The sequence below is a fragment of the Carassius auratus genome, chromosome 14, assembly GCF_003368295.1.
Source record: "Carassius auratus strain Wakin chromosome 14, ASM336829v1, whole genome shotgun sequence".
NCBI lineage: Eukaryota > Metazoa > Chordata > Actinopteri > Cypriniformes > Cyprinidae > Carassius > Carassius auratus.
The window spans coordinates 18,050,638-18,064,981 of record NC_039256.1 but is presented as its reverse complement, the minus strand read 5'-3'; the positions used below and the strand labels follow the sequence as shown (position 1 = coordinate 18,064,981).

At 37.0% G+C, this 14,344-nt stretch overlaps 4 protein-coding genes and 1 pseudogene across 4 annotated transcripts in view; 4 read left to right on the top strand and 1 right to left on the bottom strand.

The window, feature by feature from the left end:
- LOC113113313 (DNA helicase MCM9-like) overlaps nt 1-7,440 on the bottom strand; it is a 9,035-nt gene extending 1,595 nt beyond the window's left edge. The window contains 6 exon segments of the mRNA XM_026279433.1: nt 4,683-4,857; nt 5,536-5,655; nt 5,794-5,919; nt 6,510-6,623; nt 6,626-6,712; nt 7,395-7,440. Of these exon segments, the coding sequence (XP_026135218.1) occupies nt 4,683-4,857; nt 5,536-5,655; nt 5,794-5,919; nt 6,510-6,623; nt 6,626-6,712; nt 7,395-7,440 (668 nt within the window).
- LOC113113858 (RING finger protein 44) overlaps nt 1-14,344 on the top strand; it is a 1,123,463-nt gene that overhangs the window by 129,053 nt on the left and 980,066 nt on the right. The gene's annotated exons all lie outside the window — the stretch shown is intronic.
- LOC113113312 (DNA helicase MCM9-like) lies at nt 7,621-12,096 on the top strand (annotated as a pseudogene).
- On the top strand, nt 9,631-10,212 carry LOC113113871 (DNA helicase MCM9-like). The gene has a single exon (XM_026280395.1). The coding sequence runs from the start codon at nt 9,699-9,701 to the stop codon at nt 10,101-10,103; it is 405 nt and encodes a 134-aa protein (XP_026136180.1). The 5' UTR covers nt 9,631-9,698; the 3' UTR covers nt 10,104-10,212.
- The window catches only part of LOC113113848 (centrosomal protein of 85 kDa-like), a 57,094-nt gene continuing 56,453 nt past the window's right edge, over nt 13,704-14,344 (top strand). The window contains exon 1 of the mRNA XM_026280359.1: nt 13,704-13,787. Within this exon, the coding sequence (XP_026136144.1) occupies nt 13,772-13,787 (16 nt within the window). The 5' untranslated portion in view covers nt 13,704-13,771. The remainder of the gene's footprint in view (nt 13,788-14,344) is intronic.

Sequence of the window (14,344 nt, the reverse complement as noted above, 5' to 3'; positions counted from 1 at the left end):
AGGACAAATAGCCATAAAAAGCTCACAGAGCATTGGCCATATCACGATGAACAAGCACATCATGTGTCTGGATGCTTTCATGCTTTGGTGAAGGTCATTAGTCATTAATATTGTGCATCCAGGTGGTGTCTCTCAGCAAACCTGGTGGGTAAAATCATCTGTTGTCTTCCTGAAGAGGTGTGACGTGCCTGTATTATAAAGAAAGACATTCAGTAAAGGTCAGGCTGGGTGGTTTAGCTGAAATATTGCCATCTTTTAGCTTTTTATATTCTATTTTTTTAGAATATCAAAGGAGCATTTCAACTGAATAATTGTTGGCAAGTAGATTAAAAATGTTAAATACTATAAAAATCTAGTTAAAAATCATTGAGGCATGTTTTCCTCTGTTTTTAATTAAACATAAAATATATAATTTTCATTTACATTAAAATATGTGCATATATGCAGCAAAATTTTCCCACATATACTTCTGTTAAAATGTTTGGGGTACTTTTTAATGCTTTTAAAATTAGTTTCTTATGATCTAAAATTCTGTAAAAACTGTAATGTTGTGAAATATTATTAAAATATTAATAATTTAATTTTAATATTAAAATGTAATTTATTCCAGTGATGGAAATGTTGAAAACAGTTTTGCTGTTTAATATTTTTGTTAAAATCATGTTTTTCTGGATTCTTAAATGAAAGTTTAAAATAACACCATTTATTTATTTTTATTTTTTTGTAAAAATGTAAGTCTTTACTCTCAATTTTGATAAATTTAATGTATCCCTGCTTAATAAAAGAATTTGCTTCCAAAAAAAAAAGTTACATTAGTTAATGTTAGTTCTTGTATTAACTAATATTGCTTAACAATTGCAATACATTTGTTACAGTATTTTTAAAATATTTATTAACGTAAGTTAATAAAAATACAAATGATCAGTTAGTTCATGCCAGCTCAGGCCCATTAAACAATATTAATAAACAATTTTAATTTAAATAATGCATTAGTAAATTAGACAATTAACATCAACTAAGATTAATAAATGGATTAGAAGGGTTTTTTTCTCATTGCTAGTTCACGTTTACAAATATATTTAACTAATTGAAAAGAAAATTAACCTTATTGTAACGTGTTACCAGCATTATTTTACTCGCATGTAAATAAAAATTGTAATGCATGAAAATGCATTTTTCAGTGATTATATATACGAGTTCAAACTTGAATACGGTTTGTGCTTCAGATGTTTAAATCAGAGAGACTGTTCCATTTAAAAATAGCCATTTCTAGCAATGGAAATCTTTCAGGAATTTTGTCAATTGTAAAATGCATTTGTAAGGATTTTTAAGAGATCCTGAGAAAGAGAAACTGGTCAAAATCCTTCAAATCAGTGCAGTTTTCACAAAGGTGTTTTTAATCAGAATCGTGATCATGAATGTTCAGTGTTTCGTCCGTCACTAATCTGCTTATCTAAAAACAGCAGACTGACGTAGAGAGGAAGAGTATGAAGATTGTTTTAGATGACATCTAGGCTGAGAGGAGAGGCTTGTGTTTGATCCCTGAGGTATGTGGGATGGATCGTATTGCATTGTGGTGAAGCCAAGTGCTTTTCTCTCGTGTCCTGTAGGAGATGATTGCCGTCTCCTGTAATTACACGCTCTTCATCTGTAGCCACGCAGACGTGACTCATCACACTTTATAGAAAACCCATTTTCTCCACAGCCACTGCAGTCTATGTCTGTGGTTAGAGGGGAAAGAAAAACTGAGGGCAGTTTTATTGCCTAAGTAGCTTTGACATTTTTGATTGTTCTTTCTTTTATGTTTTTCTTTGATGCAACCATGCCAGGGCAGGTCATATTCAAATATTGAACGTGCTCCGACTAAAATTATTATGCAAGAAAGTGCAAGAGACTGTAACTCTGCTTTTGAACTTTTCATGAATGAATATGCAGCGCCATCTAGCAGTAAGAGACCATAATGTCCCAAACCAGAGTCCTAGAAGTCTGTGGTATAAATAACACTGACACCTAGTGTTTAATATAACTCCAATCAATTACATTTCTTTTTGTCCTTGTTACCCATTTGCAGGTTTACCTATGTGTCCCGAGCAGAGATGTATAAAGTACTAGAGACCCATACTTGAGTAAAAGTACAAGTGATCTATCAAAAAAGTGACTTGAGTAGAAGTTGAAGTGCTCTTTAAGCACCACACTTAAGTAGTGGGTAGTGGGTTAGTTAGCCCAATTTGCAAAATGATGTCATTGGTAACTTACCCTCATGTTGTTTCAAACCTGTAAGACATCAGAGGGTCATTTAGAATTTTTTGAAGCATCGAAAATACATTTTGGTCCAAAAATAGCAAAAACTACGACTTTATTCAGCATTGTCTTCTCTTCCGTGTCTGTTGTAAGACAGTTAAAAACAAAGCAGTTTGTGATATCTGGTTCGCGAACGAATCATTCTATGTAACCGGATCTTTTTGAAAAAGTCCACCAAATCGAATTGAATCGTTTTAAACAGTTCGCGTGTCCAATACGCATTAATCCACAGATGAATTAAGCTGTTAACTTGTTTAATGTGTCTGACACTCCCTCTGAGTTAAAACAAACCAATATCCCGGAGTAATTAATTTACTCATACAGTACACTGACTGAACTGATGTGAAGAGAGAACTGAAGATGAACACCGAGCCGAGCCAGATAATGACTCGTTCACGAGTCAAGAACCATTTCTGTCAGACGCGTCCGATTCGTGAACCGAGGAGCTGATGAATACTGCGCATGTGTGATTTAGCGTGAAGCAAACCGACACACAGAGCGTCTGAACCAAACTGATTCTTTTGGTGATTGATTCTGAACTGATTCTGTGTTAATGTTATGAGCCCATGTGCAGTCAACGCCAATGACGCCATTGCATCGAGCGCAAAAGAATCGGTGAACTGTTTTCTTCAACTGGTTTATTGAATCGAACTGTCAGAAAGAATTAACATTACTGGCAAGGGGCAAGGAACTCGACCGGAAGTTGAAGTCGGGTGGGGGCTGCCATCTTTTAGCAGAACTTCACTTGCGTTAGCATTCCCATTGACTCCCATTTATTTTGGCGTCACTTTGACAGCGAATAACTTTACATCTGAGGCGTTTAAAGACTCTGTTTGTCCATTATTTATTTCTAAAGATACACGAAAATGTATAAAGGGCTCCATTACCTTCTATGTTACATTATGGCCCCGTATAAACAGTTTTTGTAAAAAATAGGCTAACGATTGCGTCATAACCACTCGTCTCTCTGTCGCATTACCGTACAGACAGGAGGAGAAGCTCGCAGGCAATTAACTTAATATGGCGTACTGGCGTTACATTTTTAAATACTATACAAAATAATTAATCAGAATACTTACTCCTGATCACTCACGACAAAGAACTCCCCGCTCAAGCTCGCCGTCTCTGCAAGATTAACGATGCCAGTTTGCACGCACAGCTACTAGAACATTTACATCTGTCAGACAGGTTGCTGACGTCGTCAAGCTTCGTTTGAGTCTGCGCGTCAGAAACGGAAGTGCTAAAAAACGCTAAAAATGGGCTTCACTTGTCTCAATTGAGTTCCAATGGGGTCGCTGTTTCCATTTCTTTTACTGTCTATGGTTACTGGTCATCCGAGAACCAATGCAACCGGTTCTTGACTCATGAACGAGTCATTATCTGGCTCGGCTCGGTGTTCATTTCTCTCTTCACAGCAGTTCAGCCAGCACGCGCAGTCTTCTTAATCGCTTGTTTCGCTCAATGATGTGCCAGCTTCATCAAACCTGCCATCTACAGTTCTGGCAGTGGTTTGTAATGGAATGATTCGTAACATTATTATAATTGTAACGAGTAACGATGCATCACATAAAAAAATATCGGAGTAAAAGTATTAAACTCAGCGAAAATATGTACCGAAGTAAAAGTGGAAGTAGGAGAAAAAAATAATACTCCAGTAAAGTACAGATACCGCCTTTTAGTACTTAAGTACAGTAGTGAAGTAGTTCTACTTCGTTACTATACATCTCTGGTCCCGAGCTGACCAGAGATCACATTCCTCAAGCTAGAGACGTTGACCACTTCCTGTCCGTTACGGGCACGGCCATCCGCACCAGTGTGGCCAAAGTGTTGGAGTATGAGACAGACTACATGTGCAATAAATGCTGCACCTGTTCTCTGTGCAGGCTTCTTTTGGGCAGTTTTACACCTTCACTCAACCTCCCAGCTGCCCTAATGAGGATGGCTGTAATTCTTTCAAATTCACCTGCCTGCAAGGGCTACCAGGAGATCAAAATCCAAGACCAGCCGAGATGTTGTTGTTATTCATAGGAACCTGAAGCATCCTGGTACTAAAGAAATAGTTCAGTTCAGATTTTTTTTTTCAAGAGGGAGTTTGGCAGATTACGACTTTGAAACTCACAAAGCGCTGGCCCTTATGCAAGGGTGTAGAATTTAGTAGGGACACTATACGGATAGACATAATGCAACGCTCAGTGTGGTCACTCTATGGAACGAAGCCCTGCCTTCTAAATCAAAGGATAGTCGGTAGTCAGCGCATCACTGCAGCTGCCGTTAGAAGTCCCGGTTGCTATGAATGCACAGATTTTTTTCTGTGAAATTTTGTATTCCCCCTCTAGTCTTTTGTGACTCAGGTGTGCAACATTATTTCCCCCCGCACTCACCCAGTTTTGGCCACTCTGATGGGTTGTTGCTCCATGTCCTCGTGGATGCTAGTGCACTCATGTTCTCTGATGCGGTTGAATTCATAGATGCAGCACAGGCCTCCATCAGAGAGAAGGAGGGCTCCAGCCTCCAGGTGCCACTCTCCAGAGTCCTTGACCGCCGCCACTGTCAGACCTGACCAGCATCACAATCGTGCAAACTATGATGCAACGGCACAGAACTGAATAGTGCCTAGTATGTGTCAAAAATAGTATGCATAAGTAGAAATCTAAAGAGGACTGCAAACTGCACAGGGAGCAAGTGTACAACAATACAACTTCATAGGACATGGACAAAAAAAATTACCCATCAGACACTGCACACTGAATTTTCTGCAGCCATTACTACAGTTCTCGATGTCCTTCAAAATCATTCATATATTCAGGTTTTCGTACTATTACTATTTCGTACTATTTATGTAATGCGTCTTTAATGAATAGATATTTCAAAGTAAAATTTACTTGAAATAAAAAGCTTCAGTAATAATATAAATGTCTTAACCATCACATTTGACCAATTTAATATAATCATTTAAATGTATTTACTAAAGTGTATTAGCTCTGGTTTACATTTTGAATGTGCATTCAGAAATTCTGCATACGGTGTGCATTACAAATACCACACATGTAAAGGGATAGTTTGCCCAAAAATTAATATTTTCTCATCATTTGCTGACCCTCAAGTTGTTCTAAACCCATATGAGTTTCTTTCCTCTGTTGAAGACAAAAGAAGATATATTTATTATTAATGTTGGTAAAAAACATTTGCTGGTCGCCATTGATTTCCATAGTAAGGTGGAAGAATGTGTGGAACCTGCATTAGTAGATCTGATTCCGGCGGTGAGCACAGAGCGTGGTGTAATTTTGGCCGCGTACTCCAAAAACTGTGACTTCCCAGTGCCTGGATCGCCCAGGAGCAACAGATGAGACTCTCCTAAACAGAGCGCATACTTTGATTCAGAGCTATTCCCATCTATTCACGAGAGCAATACACTTTTCAAGCACACCTCTGAACTTTGTTTCATGGAAGTCTGAATGTCAGACTGCACATTACGTGGAATTGAACCCATACCTCTCACCTTGGTTCCAGACGCATCTATTCTCTGTACCCCACCTGCCAAAACCATAGCAACAGCCAGCTTGACAACGTACATGCCGAACACCTGAGGGCAAAGACTCATCAAGATCTCATTCCTGCCTTCAGAATTTCAAGAGAAAGAGAGAGGGAAAGAACGGTCGGTAACTGAGTAGGTTACTATGGTATACTGAAATGTTGCTGAGTGGCTGTTAAGGTACTCTAAACAGTTGCTAGTCCATTACTACATGGTTCCCTAAATTTTTCCCCACTTTTTAAAAAAAAAATTAACCATGTTAAAATCATACATTTGACTATTTAGAAAAGTAACAAAACACTTTTGTTAAAAATGCCACATGATTTGAAGTATTATTCATGTTCTCAGCACAAATGATACAGAATGAGTTCCATGCCTAAGTTTAATACTTGCAGTTAGGGATTTGTTCAAACCCCTAACCCAATAACCCTATGAGCAACAGTAGCCTAATAGTGATAGTGTGCCTCAGAAAACACCATTGTCAACAGATCACAATATGTTTCACGCTCCTAATCTACTGAACTTCCTCCACAGGGACCATAACTGAGTTTGGATAGCAATAAGAAAAAGAGAAATCTTTTAAATGCTGAGAAGACATTGTATTAAAAACCTTGTATTGTTTATTTGCACTACTAGACTGGGTTTCCCAGATTCTACATTTTAAAAAGACACCAACCAGCAATGGGGTCATGTTGGTGGTGACCGTCCCAGAAATCTTCAAACTCCTTCTGAATGTCTTCTAGCACCAGTGTTGTGGTGGATTGCTCATTATTGACCTTGACATAGTTTGTTTCAGCACAATCGCCACATCACAGCGTCAATCCAGAAACATCGGCTTCCAGCGCTGACACACAACTCCATACACTGTGATGTCATCGCCTGCGAGAACCACATGACAGCATCGAACAAGGGAAAAAGAAACATGATGCTGCCCTGAGGAATGTTACAATTATTATATCAGTAGAAAAAGAACACACACACTGTGATTAAAAATTTACGGAGCCCCGCACATGACATGCAGGAAAAAATAGTGGGCTAAAACGTACGATCTACTATTGCGTTCCCTCGATTTACTATTTCGTTCACTCGATTTATAAATTGTGCGCACGATTTACTAATTCGTTTCCTCGAATTGCTAAATCGTGAGCACAATTTAGCAAATCGAAGGGACGCAATAGTAATCGTGCGCAGGTTTTAGTACATTGAGGGAATTAATCAGTAAATCGTGCTCACAATGTATTTATTTTTTCTTGCATGTCATGTGCGGGGCTCCGAACATAATTTGATATTTTTTGAAATATAATTAAAATACATTTGAATTTAAATTAAGAAAAATTCTACAACATTCTACAACAAATGTTATTATTTCAAATGTTATTGTTATTGTACTGAAACAAATGCCTGTAAACAAGGAAGTTTATGTCTAAATTCAATCAATGCAGGATTAACAGAACAATTATGAGATACAGATTTCAGTCATGCAATGTCAAAATATTAAAGCCAGTAAATATATGGATAAACTACAGACTGGTCTCTATTTTCATCAGTACTCAGCATTTACCTGATTTGCAGCTGTCCACAAGATCGTCCTCCAGGATGATGAGCATCGAGGGTTACTGCCCACCGACAGTTTCTGTAACCTGTTGAAACGTCAAATTCTCTAAAACTGTTCGTCAAGCTTAAGGGGATAGTTCACCCCAAAATAAAAATTAGCCCATTTACTCAAGCCATCCTAGGTGTATATATCTTTCTTTTTTCAGATGAATCCAATCGGAGTTATATTAAAAATGTACTTCGATTTTCCAAGCTTTTTAATGGTTGTCCAAAAAAAGTTAAATAAAGCGCATCCATTCATAATAAAATGTGCCTCACACGGCTCTGAGGGATATTTTAGATATTTATATCTTTATTATTTTTATTAAAATATGGATATTTTGAACAATTTCCATATTCAAAACATAATAACATAATCTGAATATATATTTGTAAATCTAATAATTAAAAACTATATATTTGGAATTTACATAGCATTTTTATTTATGTAATTCTATAAAATAAATAATGTAATTATTAATATTATTACAAATAAATATTTTTTTATTGAAGTCCTTGTGTATTTTAGATATAGTATTTATATATTATTTTACATAATATATTATCTGGAAAAAAAATTGACTTTCTACAAAAATGTTATTTTATTATTATTTATTTTTTAATTTATTTATTTGTTATTTTCTTAACTTTGATAGGAAACCCTGTCTCCTCGAGGGCTGGATCACCCCTCATTTGGCTAAGAATCTTTTCGATACTGACTAAGTTAATGGTTGAAGTCTTACCATTTATTGCATATTTATAAAATTTTCATCTTAATGTCTCTCCCTTTTTCTCAGTTCTCTTCCCTCGTGTTTTTCCCTCACGAGCGCCGAATGATTCTTCATGTTTATGGGAGTATGGAGAAGATGAGGGCCTATTTCTGCCTGATCAAGACTCTTAAGTGTATGACACAGGAAGTGAACACTATCCTCATCAGCTGCAGAGACAGAGTGACACCCATAATGCCGCCCCTGGACGACCATCCGTATGCTGGAGAGTCTCAGCTGTCTCTCTGAGGGTCAGATTCTCACATACAGCATAATATCTGAACTTCCTCCCTTTGCTTTTCCACAGAATTTCAGTTGTTATTTGCTAAAAGCATCTGTAAAAACTGATTCCCATCTGACGTCTCTCTTAGTGTTTCAGCTCATGCCAGGCTGATGTTCAGAGAGACAGTGACCGTAGAGGACGCGGTTGTTGTGGTGTCTGTTATGGAGTGCTCCATGCAGGTTTGTTTATTACTACTCCATCAACCGGAAGCTATGTTCAATTGCTGAGAACTGGATGAGCATGTTTTTATGTTTGCCTCTGGGGGGCGCCCTACTTGGAAATGTGAATGCTCTGTACACCTCATTTCCTGATGACCCCTATGAAGAGTATAAAACACAGTGTGAGATTGTGCTTGAGAAGCTGGGATTGACTGATATCCTACACAAAGAACTGCAAAGACTTTCAAGGTAAAACTAAAATTATAATTAAAAATTATAGTGTATGAGGGATATTTTAGATATTTATATCTTTATTATTTTAGTGTATACACTTTATTATATTTGAAAGTAATAGTGTGTGTGTGTGTGTGTGTGTGTGTGTGTGTGTGTGTGTGTGTGTGTGTGTGTGTGTGTGTGTGTGTGTGTGTGTGTGTGTGAATCTATGCATAAGAAAGACATGTATTTTTAAATACAAAAAATACAAAATAAAATGTATTAATGTGTAATATTATTTAATATGTTGTGTGTGTGCATATATATATTGTATATATATATATATATATATATATATATATATATATATATATATATGTATATGTATATAAATATATGTATATATATGTATGTATATATATACGGTGTGTGTGTTTGTCTGTATAGTGTGTGTGTGTAGTAGTATTTTATATAATAATATAAATAGTAAATTTTATTTCAGTAGTATTTATTTTATGCTTATATCTTTTGATTATTAACATGAATCAAAATATAGTCAAAAACAAAAGTTAATTTATTAATATTAATATAAATGTTTTAATATATGCATTATAATGTTAAATAATAAAATAGAACAATATATATATATATATATATATATATATATATATATATATATATATATATATATATATATATATATATATATATATTGCCTAAAATTCATCTGATTCCTCCTAAGAACAGCTTTTGTGTTCCTCGTTAGGCTAAAGAACAGAAGACTGGATTCCGAACCACGTAGTGACCACACTAGTGATTGTCCAAATGGTCAGAATCACAGTAATGTTAAGATGACCACTGATTCAGACACTAGTCTGGACTGGTTCCAGTTCTTATCCAGCTCGACTTGTACCGGCTCCGTGGTCCACACCTTCCCCATCATTACTTCCACACAGAACGCCACCACGACACTGGGCACGACGGTGTTGCCTAGCAACAGCCGTTCCTTACGCCACAAGGTTTCTGTGTGGGAGAAGGATGAGGATTCATCTGCGGTTGAGGCTGTGGTGGAGGGGGGCTCCAAAAAGCTCAGAGCCAAACGGCTGAAAGAGATTAAAGCATCCCTCCTGCTGAACAAGGAAAGAGTTTTAGGAGAGACAGGCGACGATTTAGAGAAGATGTTCTCCCACATTACACCCAAGACAGGGAAGAAACCGTCAAAAAGGAAAAACACAGCCATCAGTCCCCTGTCATAGACCAGGAGGCAGATTCCAGAGCTTTCAGGATTTACGAAGCAAACTCACAGACTTCACATTCAAGCCCAGAGAGAGAATGACTCATGGCGATCAGTCAGTTGCGAAATCATGTGCCTACAACCTACTGTACATCAGATACCAGAAACACAGGGCAAAAGAGGGAATCATTCAACTTATATCATCCAGCAGAGGGCAGCAGAGCTACTAAAACACTCCAGCTAGGAAGACACAATAAAACCAAAGATGTTCCCTCTGAGGTCTTGAATGATGAGAGCACAGCTCAGAAAGGGATGCCTGAGGACACCAACATCAACAACAGCTGCTGTCCAGACTGAACAGCCTCTCTACGGGTGAGAAGAATGGCAGCACTAATAATCACCCAATCCACACAAAGGACAGACCACCCAAAGGTGAAGGTGGCCAAACATTCCAGATTCTCTTTTACCTTCTCATCTGAGGAAAATACCGGAAATGAAATAATCCCAGCTTCACAAATGATCATAAACGGCAGTACAAGCAAAGTGCCAACGAACCTGCTTTCTGAAGAGCAGGAGAACACAAGCACACAGATTAGAAAAAATTTAACCACAGAGGCAAAGACCAACAGACAAGAAGTTTTGAATTGGGCTCCTGAGGACTCCTCAAAGGTGTTTCACTGTTCAGCTCATCTATCATAGACGATGAAGATCTAGACGCTGACTGGTTTGTTGAGTGTGTTAGAAGTGTATGTATTTATTTATTTATTTTATTTTAATTGAAATGCAGTTTGGTGTGTCAGACAGATTCGGATGTCACAGTAAATAGTCTCTATATCAATTATATTTTAATGTCTGGTTTTGTATTCTCAGTAATAATTATGTTTGTTTCAAAAAAGGTTTTAGCAGTTTATCAACACAAAAATAAAGAAAGATAATAAAAAAAAATTGAACTGGATAATTTTGTTCTTTATTTTTTTTAAATGATAAAGAAATCACTTATTTTGCTAAATGTACTCGAACTTATGATCAGAACTGTATATTAACACCCAATTCTACACTTTTATAGCATTCTGCCCACTTACACATGGTGAACAAAGTTTTTAACCTAAACCTGAAGTTTAATTTTACAAGACAATTTTTCATTCTCCTTCGGAGAATTAAAATCAAACATAACGTTTTGGCTACTGCTCATTTAAGATTTCTATAATTAAATCACCTCTGTTATGATTGCATTGCCACTGTTGCTGCTGAATACCAGATAGGTTGTATTTTTGGTTATTTTTGTAAATGGTCTGGGTGGAATAGGGAGCCCTACATTTACCTTGTTTTGTTTCAGAAAAGCAAGCACAATCCTTTTCCCACTTTAAGTAAACAACCAATTCTAAACATACAGCAAAACTGTGCAAGATAATCAGACCAGTTAACTTAACAGTGAATATTTGAACATTGACATGCAGTGATTTGCTGTTCAACAATAGTTGTATTCAGCCAACAAATAGAAAACCAGGCTGAATGTGTCTTTCAACCCATGAAACGACAAATAACCATCAAAACGGATGGTTTGATGCTTATTGGATGCTGTAAGAGATGTTTTCAGGTTTGAACAATTCATCTCTTGAGAGCAACGAATGATACCATGGTGAAGAGATGTTGTCTGTCGTCATGGTGACAGATTGCGTTCCAATGGGAGTTTAGGGATGAAGGTACTGCATTCGGTGATAGTAGGAACATACAGGATCTCCTGCCGTCCCCAAGGTCAAAATTATGGATTAAGGCCATTAAGTCAAGTACATTTTACTTGTTTGTCATTCAAACCTCTTGAAAAGCAAGAAATTGCTGTTTTATAAGGAAATGAAGCATCGTTTTAGGCTCTATTATTCTACTGCTGTGTGTGAGAGTGTATGGTGTTTGTAATAATGCTGTATTTCTTAAAATAAGGACATGCTTTTATTGATGCTTATGTTAATATGTGACTATAAGCTTCTGTTTAATCTTGAAGCTGTTATTTCCAATAACTGAATGAGCTGCTAGTGAAGCTGCTAACCTTCTGTTGGAGAGGGTCAAGGTCTGTACAGCTTCAGTATTTCTCTCTGAGGAGAACTGCGGTACAGAGAGGCTGAAGGTAAGATGAGACACTAATGGATCCAAAACTTCCTGCAGATGGATCACTGGCCTCATCAATAATAAAGAATTATTGATTTAATGTCTCTGAATGTGCCACCAAGGATACCCAAACTCACCATTACATCATTCATTTGGCATCTTGGTGTTTTAGAGGATTGAATTCTGGACTTTGGCCATTTTAAAGATTTTTTGCTGCGAATATGGATAGATAGATGGATGGATGGATGGATGGATGGATTTTTTTTATATATATGTAACTAAACGAGGGATTTTCCTTTTAGGCCTGAGCTAGAACACACTTCTTTTAAGGTAAGGAGGGAAATCTTTGAGTAACAGTCATTTATACTGCAAGCTGTAATTCTGTAAAGAATAATAAGTGGTTTGGTTCAGGTAATACAGGCGGCATGATCTTCTTCTGTTGCACATGATCATGTGACTAGGACAGAGCTGAACATGTTACAGTTAGGGGTGTAGCTAGATTACATAAACCCAGAGGTGCAATATGAATGCTGTTTTTGCAAGTCTTCACCTGGAACGCTTCAGGGGAAAAAACAACAATCACTGCAAATGGCAGGTTTATGCCATGAAGCAATCACTATTCTGCTTTAGAAAAAGCAATAGTTAGCACTATTTCTGTGATAAATATAATATATGTTTTTGACACGATAGGCGTGCATTTGTCACATTAAATGAGAGTAAAGTTGGGCAACACATCCTCCTACGGTCAGCCATCGCCTGTTAACTGGAAAGAAATTTGCTGATCAAGAAACACTGACTCACACAGAATGTTTGTGAAATTTGCAACATCTTCTGGATTTCTCAACAGTGTTAGGAACATTTACCTCATTAATGAAAGTTCTGTTATTAGTAACTAACAGCAAAAGTTTTCAAGAATCATTATAAAGCGTACAGCTCCAAAAAATATCTTTTTTTTTTATTTTATTTTTTTATTGGTCACTTTGAACTGCTATTGGTTGCCAAGAGCTGTGAAGCGATTCTTGAAAAAGATCCTCATTTGTTTTCTAGTGAAGGGAAATCAAATGTGGTTGAACACAATAAGATTGGGAAAATGTATACAATGCATTCAAGTTCTCTTTTAGTGCCAGATAATTTACTTTGTGTGGCTAATGTTCTGGAAGAGAATCTGCTTTAGTTCCACAAACACTTCATAAAGGTCCCTCTGACCTAGACAGGTATTGATCTTTGACTATGGTTTCTAGCATAGCTGTTGAGATTGGACGCCTCCTGCTGTGATGTGTTTAACAAGAGTCCCACTAGAGTCCCTCTAAAAAAAACTACACAGAAGTCCTGACCTTAGCAGTTCAAACAGGAGGAAATGGGCATCAAACAAAGACCAATATTTTTTTCACAGGTAATTCAGGGAAGCATCAAAACCAAAGAACCAAATGAACGTGAGTTTTAAAAACCACATTTAAACCATGTTTATTCAAAAGTGTCTGTGATGCGTTTCATGTGATCTCATTGGCCGACTGAGTTCCCCACAAGGTAACGTACGCTTAGCAAACACCACTTCCTCCCGCTACTTCTGCATAATGTGCATTTCCCATGTCGACCAACAACTGTAAGTTTTGCACTTGTACAACTATATTTCTCTTTATAATTTTACTGTGTAAGTTTCTCCTTTCCAGGCCTAGTAATATGGGGCATTGCTATTTGTGTTGGCACTTGATCTGATTTAAATTTTAAAAGGCTTTGTGACACTTAGAAATGAATGCTGTATGTTTGTAGATAAAGATTATATTAAAAGAATGAGAGTTCAAGAATCATGTTGTGTGGAATATGTGATTGGTTGATGCATATTTCACATTGAATTCTGCTTAAAACGTGTATTTTTAAGAAGCAAAGACCTCTGTTTTGATCGTCCAGGTATTGTAAGCAGGAAATTGAATATATAAAGCAATTATATTTTAAATATGAAATGTACATTACACCATATTGACCAGTCATACTATGGCCTGGCTGGAGGCTGGTCCAGTTTCTGTGGACAGCATATGCATGTGTAGTTCCACTGTGTTCAAATGGAGCCACTGGTTTCCTGGCAGCAAGACAGGAAGTGGGGGCTGGGTGCAGATAACATGCTCAAAAACACTGATTCTTGATGCCCTGGTTTGTACGTCC